At 32.9% G+C, this 14,127-nt stretch overlaps 1 protein-coding gene across 3 annotated transcripts in view; it reads left to right on the top strand.

The window, feature by feature from the left end:
* The window catches only part of LOC126978688 (voltage-gated potassium channel subunit beta-2), a 43,484-nt gene that overhangs the window by 13,599 nt on the left and 15,758 nt on the right, over positions 1-14,127 (top strand). For 2 of the 3 annotated variants that reach the window (XM_050827691.1, XM_050827690.1), the window contains 6 exons: positions 2,444-2,591; positions 7,732-7,805; positions 8,060-8,302; positions 9,143-9,236; positions 11,687-11,814; positions 13,679-13,758. In XM_050827691.1, the coding sequence (XP_050683648.1) occupies positions 2,444-2,591; positions 7,732-7,805; positions 8,060-8,302; positions 9,143-9,236; positions 11,687-11,814; positions 13,679-13,758 (767 nt within the window). Of the gene's footprint in view, positions 1-2,443; positions 2,592-5,258; positions 5,619-7,731; positions 7,806-8,059; positions 8,303-9,142; positions 9,237-11,686; positions 11,815-13,678; positions 13,759-14,127 lie in introns of those variants that run through there. The other variant, XM_050827692.1, reaches the window with a different exon arrangement.

Raw genomic sequence — 14,127 nt, 5'->3', positions numbered from 1 at the left:
TATTGACGATAAACTTCTTTGCATAGAATAATAACGCTCAGAACGATATCACAGTAGACATATGTACGTCTACTGTGACGCTAGTTTCATTCATAGTTCCTGTCAATATAGTAACATAGTAGCAAGTAACATTATAATTAATGTGTCCGTGAGCGTCACATTCGCCTACACGCACACATACAGCCAAATAGTGAATAGACATTTCCCTAAATCAGTAAATTGTAAGAAATACTAGATTTTATGTAATAAAGAAAGAAGAAATAAAATATAAATTAAGAATTTAATAAAAACATCACGTAATTTAATTATTGTTGCCACAATTTTTGAAGTATAGGTAAAAAAGTTCTTTAGAATCGTTGTTTTTTGAAACTCATGAAACTGATGAAACGATAAAGACGATAGAGGCGCCGTTCCCAGCTATATCCGAGGTTTTCTAGGGTGCAGAGAACGAATTTGGGATAATTTTTGAAATCCAAGATGGCCGCCATGCCAAATTATGATTTCAACAAAATGGATATCGTATCCGAGGTACACGAGGGTGTAGAGAGCAAATTTGGGATCATTTTTGAAATCCAAGATGGCCGCCGTGCAAAATTATGATATCACCAATATGGATATCGTATCCGAGGCTGTCGGGAGTGCAGAGAACGAAGAAAGCGGAGAAACTCGGGGTATATGTACTTTCATAGCTGGCAACATATTTTTTTAATGGCTTCTGTTTTGTTTAGAAAACATTTTCCTGTTTTGACGAATGTATTAGCTTATAATTTAAAAAGAAAAATTTTTCAATACTAAATACTGGTATAAAGTACAACATCCTGTATGCACGCGGGCCGTCACTCGGGGCCGTTTATGCGCTCCGAGCGCGTTCAACAGGGCGAACGAACGAATGCTTACCTAGTTCCTCACCTAATTATTTTTTTTTATAATGAATTACCCACTGATGTACGGAACTGTATAAATCCTCGTAATATTAAGAAAAAACTGAAATCATACTTTTTAAGTCAAAAGTTAAAAAAAAGTTTAAGTTAAAATAAATATATATAGACAATATATTTAACTGGCACTAATGTTCTGTAGTTAACGTACCTAGATTTAACTCTTTGTTAGCATATATTAAAAGCCTGTGTGATTTTCTGGTGCTAGCTTTAAGTATTTTCTTTTTTAAACTTTAATAAAAAAATAAAATATTAAAAGTTGTGAAATGTATCTAAGTGTGAATGGTGATTTTCTCATGATAATTTTTATTATAAGACGCTTTGTAACACTCTTTCACTGTACCGTTAGTAATTTTTCAATTAAATTCACGCACTGATTGTCCTGGAAGTTGACAGAATTACACTGACGCGGCGGGAAACGTATGTGGCCATATAATACCACATTGAAACTGCTTCATTTCGTTTGGGCTTACTCACGTTCTAACTTCTCTTCTTTCACTATCAAATGTTGCGCGCGCACAACGACATCTAAAAATAAAAGTTTTCAGAAATTTTCTGACGTTTGCGACATTGATTTTTTTTTAGGTTTCTTTGTCCATCCACAGCCGTATTCGTTAATAATCAATAATTTATTTCACGATTTTTACAATATTGTTCTTTCTACAAACGCGTACAATAAGCACGACGAATAAATAATTTAAAGGATTTGTTTCATTACGCCAAAGAAGTACAACTTCTTGCGTGCATACATAAGTACCAATATATGAACGTTGTGTTTAAATTCTCTTTGCCTATATACACACTTTATTTTTATTTTACACAGTGGAATTTTGTGGAAACTACCCATTTTTATTAATAAATCGGTAAAATTAATATTTTCATCCATCATTCCATCCGGTGTCCGGATTTTATTCATAATAGGATTTAATATCACTTTTTGAACGTCAAAACTATCACCTATTTTTTTTTTAACAATTCTTTTGATTTTCTTAAAACATTTGTTTTTTACATTTTCTGTAAATGGAATGGAAATGCAAGTAGTTAAACGAGTATGAAAAAGCTAGCCAGAGTAACTATACCTCCCAAGACCAGAGTGTGATAACTTATCCGTAGCCTATTATCGCAGTCTTAAACATTTGCTCAAATTACCTTTGCAAATTAGATAATTTGCAAATGAAATCTAACGTTTTTGAAAATTGCATTTTACACTTCCGCAACATTTTGTATTTGTGAAATAAAATTGTGTTTAGGCGCTGAAATCTTTAATTTTCTGTATAATAAGCTATTGCTATTGACTCTGAGCCATCGCCGCCACCACTCTGGTAAAGTTGGTTTGAGTTGACTAAAGAAAAGATAATAATATAGATAGTAAGAATAATTATTTTGCCAATTGTTTCTTAATCATCTTTATTAATTAAGATTTTGTTTTGTGTTTAAATCGTCTATGAATATAACTAGGTATCTTATTTATATTTTTTTAGTAAAATTAAAATAATTATTAACAGAGGAACCAGTGCAGAGCGCCATGAGTCCAAGATTACGGTTAGCTAGTCGAGAAAATTTGTACTCTTGGGGTGCATCAACGAGCTATCCAAGTTTACCTTCTCAATATCGCCGGCACGTTGCCTTGAGACCTGTGTCATCAACACCCATGTAAGTCAATAGCATTATCTTATCTTTATTAATTCTAATTCATATAATTTATTATAGACTATTGTAGGGCGTGCCCTCCATACTGTAGGGAATTCTCCTACTTTCAGGCTTTATTAAGCAATGGTTCATTAAGTACTTACAAACCATTACTCCTTGAAGATATAAGCAGGTATACCATCTGTTCCAGCTGATTATTTTGGCTTAAGATTTACAAGTGCCCACTTCACATCAGTTAGTTGCTCAGAATATGTATTCGCGCAGTACTACACCATTTAACTATATCTCTAGTATGCTGTCTTATTCATTTGATATTCTACCAAAAACACTTCTGATCTTCGCTATTTGGTCTTAAAATTGCTTGTGAGCATGAAATATGATTGCCTTAATTCTAGCTTCACCTTGTACTATTTATAAAAAAGAGCCTTAACTTTAATCTGTCTCATAAATCTCGAACATCCAACAACAACTTTCTGCTTTTTATTAAGAGTATTTACATCCATTAACTATTCTAATATAAACTATATTCGAAATTGACAAAATTATACATCGGTGTCTAGTCTATAGCAGCAATATACGAATAGGTGATGGAATGTCTGCCTTTGTGGAATTCCATTGCATATTAAATTCCAGTCCATTGCATTTTAAATTCTCTTCCATTGCATATTAAATTCCATTCGATTGCATACTTTTATAAAGGATTTTCAGCGCTTTATTCGTAGAACTTGACTTTGGGAATACATCAACATTTGTTAAAACCGAATTTTAATTGAAATAATGTTTTATATATGTATATATATATAGACGATTTAGACATATAGACGATAAAGATATAACTTTATACACGACCTATATGGATGTTTGTTTCCGAGCCATGGATGTTTATATGTATTTATGTATGTTTAAGTAAGTATATCGTATTAAACATATGGTTGCCTTGTAACCCATGCAGCACAGGCACCTTGTAGCACAGGCTATGCGTAATTTGGGGCAAGATAATTTGTGTAAAAGTGTGTCAATAATATTAAATTATAGACAGTTTGAGTATATCACACATTTGTATTCAACTCTTATTTACTTTTCCTCGTGTAATTTCAATATAATAAACAGTTGTAACTCACAAATTTTACACAAATCTTTTCGAAGTTGGATCAAAAATATATCAATGTGATCGAAACCTACATAAACACCTTACCATCTAAAAAAAATAGTATTGAGTACAAACACAAACAAAATAATCGCAGGCGACAATGTCACTCACTAATAATTGGATGGTAAAAATATTCACGAATAACCAATAAATTATCATATATTTCATGAACCGCTTTAATATTTATGTATGGTAATACGATTATTATGGTTAGCGAAATAATAACCATTAAATAATCTCAATATCAAATAGATTTACCTACCTATGTTTGCTTATAATATTTAAGACACGGTTCAAAAGAAACAAGTATTGTACCAGCCAGTTTTTGTCCTTGTAGGGAAAAAAAAAATACCAAATACATGAATGAAAATGCTATGAGTGCGAGTTACCTTTGGCATTCAGTTTGCGAATACCCGGTCGTGAACTATTGCTGCTGCATCGATTGATAACATGAAACAGAGATAGTTTGCTATAGAAAACTTTTATCTAGATTCAAACGCCCTAGATAGCTTCAGATCAATACGAGATAATACAAGGGCAAGTCATTAAAATACTTCTTCGTTGAATAAACGCAAGAAGTCATTAACGCTAAGAACCTTGTTTGTAAATTATAAAAACACTGTCTAACGATAGAACCCACATTAATACGGACATATAAATCACGACATCGAAACAAAGAAAATAAAAAATTAAATGTAAAATACACTTTATTGAAAAAATTGCTTATAACATAACAAAGCACGTTGAAAATAAATAAAAAGTTAAGAGCAACAGGCGCATTCAACAAGTAGACACTTAAGACGCAAAAATTCAAACAATGCCTAGTACAATAACATACTGACCATTTAGTAAGTGCGAGAATTCTTCAGTATCACTACCGAACATCACATTTGAGTCTAAACAAATTATTATTCTCAACTTATATATTAATATTTAAATTATGTCCGCGAGATGTTACTCCTAGCTCTGATGCATGCCGACTGCATTTGCGCGAATTTAATATCCACTTCTATGTAAACAACGTATATACATCACCGGGACGAAATCCATTATCGAGGTAACAATCAATACGGTACAAATCACGTTAGCTGACTGATGGGAACAAAAATTTATAACAATTACTACATTTTATTACAATTTAGAAAGCTCATTATTTTATTATTGTTTTACACAATTTTGGGAAACTTTTTCAAATTGCTTTTTCTTTATCTAAACTGGGTGACGAATATGATGTTGTTAACTTTAAATAAAATCTTTATTAACTAGAAATGAATCGGTTTTTAAAAACGATAGGTCTTTGTTTGTAAATTGACGTAGGTGCAGTCTTAGTATCAAATCTAGAAATAGGTCATATCGTTGAGCTGGGAGCGCAGGCGCGGGATTTCGACGCGCGCAACCACCCCTTCCAACACCCAAATGACATAGCCGCAGTGCGTACTTCTTTTATTCGCATCCTTAAACCTCCAATAACTAATATATTTTTCTCGAAACGGTGAGTCAATAGCTCACCATCAATTTTCAGTTCAGTTCAGTGCATTGATGTCATTAAAGTGTGTTAAAATATTGATAGAATTTTAACTGTTAGTGTTATGGCATGCCTGCTTATCTTTGTTCATTGTCTTGAGTGTTTAACTTTACCCTCTTACTCCTTTCCCTTCGTTTGTGGGTATTAAAGTCTCGTTACAGAGATAGCAATATATGATGCAGTAGCTTATTTAAAAACGTCTTAAAATGAGGAAGCTTGAGATGCAAGGCCGTGAAGTGAAGGAAGGCGTAATATCTCGAAGCGAGTCCACAGTGAGCCGCTGTACTCCACACACACCAATGGGTCCCCCAGACACCGTCAGCGTTGACTCCAACCCAATGCCTACCATATACCGGTAACTTGCATAACCAACGTGCCATTGGGGATATTTATGCTTGCCCGTTATGCAGATCGATTATTGCCAAATCAGCAAAATTTATGACATGACAAGTTGCATATTTCTGAATACGGAAAATAGAAAGCTGTTTCATTTAATTTCTTAATTCTCAAATAGACAATTAACTAGAGGTATTTTAGAAAAGGTTCGATCGATCAGCAAGACGTGGTTAGGTATTGCACGAAGTTAAGTACAAAACCCTATCATCAGAGCTCCCAGAAACATGCTGAAACACTACGCCTCGTCAGCGTCGCACACAATCGGTCGCATGTGAGTAGGTATCACTTCGCTAGCTGCAAGGTTATACGGTTTTAAAGATCGATGTAATTCATGGTGTTGGCACTAATTGGCAAAGGTCGTTCAAACATTGTGTTTGATATTTCCGATTTGCAACAATCTTTCGAATTTTTATTAAATCCGAAATATTGTTGCCTAATTTATGCACCGCTTTCGGGTAGAATTTGCGCTTTTGGATCCAGTGCCGAGAACATCATATTTGGCTTTTGCAGCAACGTATTTGCCTATCATTGTCATTTGTCAGATATTTCAGTATGTGGTTAGATATAATGTTATTGCAAACGGGGCAGATATTGAAGACATTTTGTGACAGAGCAATATTACTTTAAATGTAAATCGCTATGAAAATTTTTCCTTTTTTTAAACACATAGGTATGTGTTGTACGACGGTATTATATTGAACCTGCTAATCCTTGATTCTTACTGTTTTACCTTTTCCTTACTACCTTATTTCTATCTTTTTATCTCTGATATGTTTTTAAATAAATATTTAGTAAGAAGATAAATTATCATAAAATGCATAATTCTTATGGAGCGTTTATATTTATAATAAGCATTTTTACATTTATAGCATTTATTTTAGTCATTTAAACAAATAATTCGTTTCGTGCATTATAAATGTACTCTCACTGAATTAGCATAGAAATAGAAAACTAACGCAATTCGATATAATTTTGTGAATATATTATTTAAGTAATAGCGAAAATACTTGCACTGTTTAATGCGAATTTGCTTGCCTTCACATTATACCTGCAAATATTTATTTAAAATATAGTATTCTGATCAACTGTAGAATATTTGGCGTAAAGTACTTTGTCAAAAAATAGTACCTACAACACGGTGAGGGTATGTATTTTAATGTTCGTCTTCTCAGAACAGAAAGGTAAAGATTCAACGTAAAAAAATAAAAGTATTGATCTGATAACAAATAACATATGCCGCTGAAGCGAATGCTATGTCCAATATACATTTTACAAAAACTATTATGTGCAATCAGTTACGGCACGTGAAATTCAGATCGATGAACATCTTCTAAGATGATCTTTTTATGGGTGAGATATTGTATTTAAACTAAAAGTACCTACGTACAATCAAAATAAATGTCATGACAAATTTCTTTAGTTACTTTTAATGATAACTAGCTGACCTGGCAAACGTTGTTTTGCCATATAAATTATATATATAAACCTTCCTTGAGCATCAACGAATCTATTACAAAAGATTTCATTGAGATCGGTCGAATAGTTTAGGAGTTATTAGGGAACATACAAACATATATTTTCTTTTATATATATAGATTATTAGCTGAACCACGGTTATAAAAAAATAGTAGACAAATTCTTATATGTATTTATCTTGAATAGTTTTCTTAATAAGATACATCGTCGAGAGGATCAGATTAGAATATCATAGTATTTTAGGGATTGTAGATTAGCTATACCTAGACAAAAATATTGTTCTTTGCTTACCTTTAAATAGAGAGTAATTTTATGATTATTAATGCATGTCTATAGTTTTATCCATAATTGCATGGATGAGGGTATAAATTTAACAACAATTTTTTTAATAAAATATTACGTATTTAAAAAGAATGACATTTAAATTATTACAATCTTAATGTAGCTTACATATAGCTCAATTTTAATTTTATTCTTGTAATAATCATCATAGGTAGAATCTAGATCTTTTATTGATATACCTTTTTAAAAAAAAAAACAAAATATAGTACTATAAATACATAGATTGTTACGTTTCAACTGTTTTTTATGTGCAGATGTCGTGCACCTATTGCTTCATTAGATTGTATGGATGAATTCAGCGCCAATTCGCAACAAACTTTGGATCAAGGTACGTCATATGGGTTTTATTATGTTACAGTCATATAGTGCTTACCTATTATCTATTACCTTTATTTATACAAGCGGTTAACAATCATACTTTTTTTAAATTGCAAATTGAAGCAAACTTAAACTGTTTTTTTCAAATTGTGACTGTTATAATGCCTTGCAAAAGGATCACAGTTAATTTTGTTGTAAAAGTAATTTAGTTGCAGAAAAACCTCTATATATATGATTAGAGAACCAAAGGCTTTTATTTTGCAGTTGCTGTTGGCGATCCAAACATGGCAAGACACTTCGTTTCGGTGTACATGTGCAATCATGTAAGCATGCCGACATCGGGCACTCCAGGTCTGCGCCACAAGAACCTTGGGAAGTCTGGCCTGAGGGTCCCTAGTATCGGCTTAGGACTTTGGACGATGTTGAACGAGAATATAACAGAATCTATTATTATATCGGCGTTGGAGAACGGGATTAATTTGTTTGACTTGTCTGAAGCACACTACGGTATGCTCATTAATAACGCTGTATGATTTACATGCTACTGCCTTTTTACTTAGTTACTTACATTAACTAATTCCTAGTTCTATTTCCTTCATCAAGTCAGGTTAAAATTAGGTTATAAATTATAATAATAAAATTGACACATTTTTACACAAATTATCTTGCTCCAAATTAGGCATATAGCCTGTGTTATGGGTTGCAAGACAACGATATATTTAATACAATATACTTACTTAAAAATACATAAAGACATATAAACATCCATGACTCGGAAACAAACATCCATATTCATCTCATAAATAATAGTCAGGTTCAATCTTTACCGGGAAATAGTCAATATCTTCAGGAAAAATAAGATCACCTTAGTTGCTTTGAGAACGTTAAACTGACTAATGATAATAAATACAAAACTTTGCTCAATATATTATGTTTGTTTCGAGGTGATATTCAAAGCCCAAAATCATATAAAATTTATTCGAATAGGCTGATGATTAGCGCTTTGCTGAATTAATTATCAAATAAATTTCCGAATCTACCAAATAGAATATACAAGAAACTCAATCACCAACACAAACGAAATAAATATTAATGTATTATTTTCATTACTTTATCAAAAGATATCCAACTACTCTCTTTCTTCGGTTTAATTTTCGAAAGATCATGAATTTTCAAACAACGTAGATATATTTGTTAGGAATATAATATCATGTAGAGGAAAGTTCTCTTCTCTGTTAATTTGAAATAATTTCTCACATAGTTTTATTTTCGTTCTCGATATTCTTGGACTAGCTATAGTATGATTAGCTCAAAGTGCATTGTATAATAGAAATTTTATTATAACAGCGAAGGGCGAAACTGAGTTGGGCAGAATCTTGAAGAAAAGAAACATCCGTCGATCGAGCGTGATCATCTTTACAAAGATATATTGGAGTACAAAGTAAGTGCCACTTTGTTATATAATTTAAAAATTGCAATTTATTTTATTTTCCTATAAATGAATGAAGTTCTATACATATAGACAAATCACGTCATGTAAAAACAAAGCCGAAATATTGAACATTTCATAAAATACACCATAATAAGTTTCAGCTGCTATATCTATACATTGCCGCGTTTACTCCAGTTCTATAAATATTCTTGGTCAATAAGCAGCAATGTAAAACAATTGCTTACATTATCTTTAAGCACATTTTTGCCGGTCCGCTATTAGACTGCGAATGATATATCCTTAAGTGTAGAACGTCATTGTATTTATTACATAAGCCATACATGCCAAAACCGTTACTAACACTGACAAGATCAAATATGAAATGTCTTAGATGTTGATATGTAACTGAGTGATACAGGTGTACAATATGCAAAATAAATGATATTTTTTTAAATATATAATCTATTGCTTTGCTTCTACTTTAATACGCATTCCCAATCTGGAATAATCGGAATAATCCAATATTAAGGTCTATATTTCACTGAGATACCACGGTTTCTCGCCACCGTGGTGTCAGTTAGCTACAAAGCTAGACACCATACATACACCAGAGTTACGAAAACACAGAGGAAGTAACAAAATGGACCTCGAAGAGGTATATAAGTAGGAACAGAAAGCTTAAGAGAAAAAAGAAACAGTGGTGAGTTCATCCTTATTTAGCCTTAGCATTTCATTTTTAAATCTACATCGGCATTATCTGATGAGAAATTATCCTAAATTGATGGTGTACGCACCACTTAACACTGGGCTCCAAAAAATTCCAGGCTCTTAAGCAGGCGGATAATACGAAATGAGGAAGCCCGTATTTTACAAAATTACGAGTTCTCAGCCTTTAGTAGGAAAGTACTTCAGTATCGAAAACCCCCGAAAACAACCCTTCACCACAGAAGAATGGACGCACTTACTTGAGGTCATCTACTTCTCGTTCCGGGGCCCCGGACGTAGCGTTTGGAACTGTAGCAATGCAACACGAATATATGTAGCATAAAACCACATTGATCTACCAAATTACACAAAACTCTATCACAACACGCACGCTTGCGTCTTATCGGTTCTTCTGATTTTTTCAAAGTGAAGATTGCGCACAAACGTCAATGACGAGTGGCGTACGCAAGCGCGCCAACTTTAAATAGACTTTCCTTGAACGTCGGCGAGGAACCATCAAGGCTTAGAGAATCCTTCAAAATTGTGAAAAGAAAACAAAATGGTCGAAACAGATGGTCCACTTTGAATTTTGATACTAAGCCTTTATGTATCAAAATTATCCATCGTATGCAATTAACAAACAATCGTCTAATTTTGTATTTCTTTCCTCTTTTTGTATGTACATATTACTTTAATTAATGTTTCACTTTTTTATTCATCATGTAAGATACAAGTAACTATAACATTAACCGGTGGATAACGGTGTTCTCACTAAAATTAATTTAATTTCTACTGTACCTACTTTGAAATTGTAAAATGTCTTGTGTGAACTGTTTGTTGTCCCTAAGCAATAAAAAAAAATAAAATAAAATAAAAAAAAAAACAAAAGCAATTTGCCAACGTACCTATATACATAACATACATATAGGCAAAAGATAAAATGTTTATTTCTTTAAAATTTTCTCTTATTGATTTTTTAGCATGTATTCGCTCTAGTAATACATAGCGCCAAAAGCCCTCTACTTATCGATACTCTTTTTAGCATACAAAATCCTTGTATTACTTAAACATTCTTTAAATGAGAAGCCTTTTGCTTGGTAGAAAGTTCGGTATCGCTATGGCGAAATACAAGGCAGGTAGGAACACGTGCCGGGCAGGAACAATTCAACTCTAAATTTCACAACATTTGCCTGCTTGTAAAGTTATACAAATCTAGATAGGGCTTCAAGACCTTTATTTTCCAATGTCGAAATGAGCTCTATTGTGAAATGGGCAATTTCGGCAACACCTCAAGTTAAAGTTTGTTTGGCTGATGTCGAAATAATAACCGTCATACTTTTAAGCAACTAGCTATTGTGGTATATATTATTTTAATTAACACATTTCTTTAATCAAAATAAGGGATGAGACGTGCAGGACATTCAGCTGATGGTAATTGATATGCCCTGCCCATTACAATGCAGTGCCGCTCAGGATTCTTGAAAAACCCAAAAATTCAGAACAGAACTACAATTGCGCTCGTCACCTTGAGACATAAGATGTTAAGTCTCATTTGCCCAGTAATTTCAGTAGTTACGGTGCAATTCAGACCGAACGAAACACAATAATGTTTACACATTGATGCTTCGTGGCAGAAATAGGCGCCGTTGTGGTACCCATAATCTAGCCGGCATCCTGTGCAGAGGAGCTTCCTACTGGTAAATATCATGTCATAGTTCATTAAAATGAATATCTATATTATTTTTAAAAATTAGGTCGGATGAACGTGGATTGTCCCGCAAGCACATTATTGAAAGTGTCAAAGCGTCGCTGGCTCGTCTTCAAATGGATTACATTGATGTCGTTCTTCTGCATAAAGTCGACCCTGTCTGCCCAATGGAAGGTAATATACTCATTTAAATAGTTAAAATAATTTAAAATAGAGGTTGTTCCACACATGATAAGTCTTTTGATAAGCATAAACTTAATAATATGATATTTGGAACCCATATGTACTTTACTCGTATATACTCTGATATGAATATAATATTAGAAGTTGGTTTAATAGTTAATAGTAATGAAAAATTATTATTCCATTTCGAATTGCCAAAATATTTTTTCTTTACTCATATTATGTATAATATATATAAAGGTATAGTTCTGAATAACTACCTTAGCAGAGTTTCTCAAATCTCTTTAAAAACAATTATGAATTATTGCTTTAATATTAATGTAGCCAATAATATTTCGTGCGGCTTAGAAACTGACGCAACTTGACCATTTAGAAATCAATTTTCAATAATTTTTGCCTCTTCAGAAAATTGTAACATAAATATTAGATACATAATGTCCCTTTCCCAAATATTATATTATGTCCGTAATCCTTTGAACTTTCATTAACTCACAAATACAGTCAGTATTTCTTAAGTTCTTCATTCAAGTTGGAAATGACACCACACAGTTTCCACAGTAAATATTTATGTACCTACACATCTTAATATATATAAATTACGTGACACGTTGTTTGTCCTCGATGGACCCCTAAACTAATGAACGGATTTTAATGGGGATTACTTCATGGAGTGCAGTTTGGTCCAACTTGAGAGGTTGGATAGTTTTTATTTCGATTTGGGACCCATAATTATTTTTATTTCCAATATTTGTTTTGAAAGAATTTAGTGACGCACGGTTTGACAGCTCCGCTGTGAAACAATTTCATTATAACAACAGGGAGCATATTTTACGAAATAATTCTTGATTATTTGAAATATTATTGGTTAATTCCTATAAAACTTTAGTAAAAGTATTTTTTTATTATCTATGTATCTATTCTATCTATCTATTATCTATCAGAACAACGTCTTTCGAAGCAGCTAGTAACATATAAATATGAGATTAGATTTCTTGAATGCAGACCTTTTAATTGAGAAAAGAAGTTTAATTACCATCTGATTGTTTTTTAAAATTTAATGCCTTTCACTAAACAATCATCATAAAAGTATTGATATAAGTATATATAAAGCAAAGATTAAAGCGAATTATACGACAAAATTAAGTCCAGTTTAACCATAAGAAGACAAAAATTTCAACGTTCAACACTAAAAAATCTCTCTCCGTCGTAGCCTCTCCATTCCAGATCACTCCTTTAACTGTCACAGGTAGTATCAGCATACTTGGCGTCGATATATCGAGCGATGTTCGGTTTTTTTTTGTCACTTGGAAGAGAAGGCCAAATTAAAAAGCTTACTCAGTAGGGCGAGACAGTCCTTCACAAGGTACCGCCTATTGCATGGAGTACTGTTCTCACCTCAAAGGCCAGCTTCTTTCATTTGACAGCATTCAACGAAGAGCAGCTCAAATCATCGACGATCAAGTCATTACCTATTAGCTTGATTCTTTGGTGTTGTGTAGAGGTGCGGGCTCTTTCTGCATCTTCTACCGGGATCATCTTCTTTTACATATCACAGGCAGTGTTCAGAGGAGTTGTTCGGGTTTATAACAGCAGCCGAACTCAGGCACCTTCAAAATAGAGCATATTCCTTCAGGGCCGACAGCGCATCTTTTGACACCTGGTTTTGGGGATGTCAATGGGCTGGCATTAGAGCTTTCTAATCACGCGAGCCCCTTGCTCAATTGCTCTCTTATATATTAAAAAAAACTTTTTATCTCATTGTTGGAATGAATGTAAAAGTCGCAGGTAGTACTTAGCATAATTATAATAATAGTTGAGCCTTTGTCAGTGAATTTAATGTAGCCATTGTTTGCAGAGGTGGTAAGGGCAATGGATTTCGTTATAAAGCAAGGCTATGTGATGTACTGGGGAACAGCACGCTGGACCCCTTCTGAGGTGAGTCATAACCGGGACAGATACCCTGATTTATATTTTTAAAGAGACTTCAGCAGACAAACAAAATAATGAAACCTTTTATATATTCATTCACTATCTAACTGCCAACAATAATACACATCTATCAATAGCGGTCACATCAATCAGTCTTTTTAAGACTAAACAAAAATATTTACACAAATATTAGACGGTGGTGCGCCTTTTATGCTTATTATTAATCACTAAAACAATAAATGAGCTCTATGCTAGTCTATATATAACTGATTGAAGACTGGAAAATTGAAGGATATTGATTTAAGATAAAAAGTTATCTTCTTTATCTGTTCGTCCTAAACAGCTCGATATATTATAATATATACCACATTTTCT

This window comes from Leptidea sinapis, chromosome Z (genome assembly GCF_905404315.1).
Source record: "Leptidea sinapis chromosome Z, ilLepSina1.1, whole genome shotgun sequence".
Classification (NCBI taxonomy): Eukaryota; Metazoa; Arthropoda; class Insecta; order Lepidoptera; family Pieridae; genus Leptidea; species Leptidea sinapis.
The sequence above is the reverse complement of the archived record's forward strand: the minus strand, read 5'-3'. Positions and strand labels throughout refer to the sequence as shown.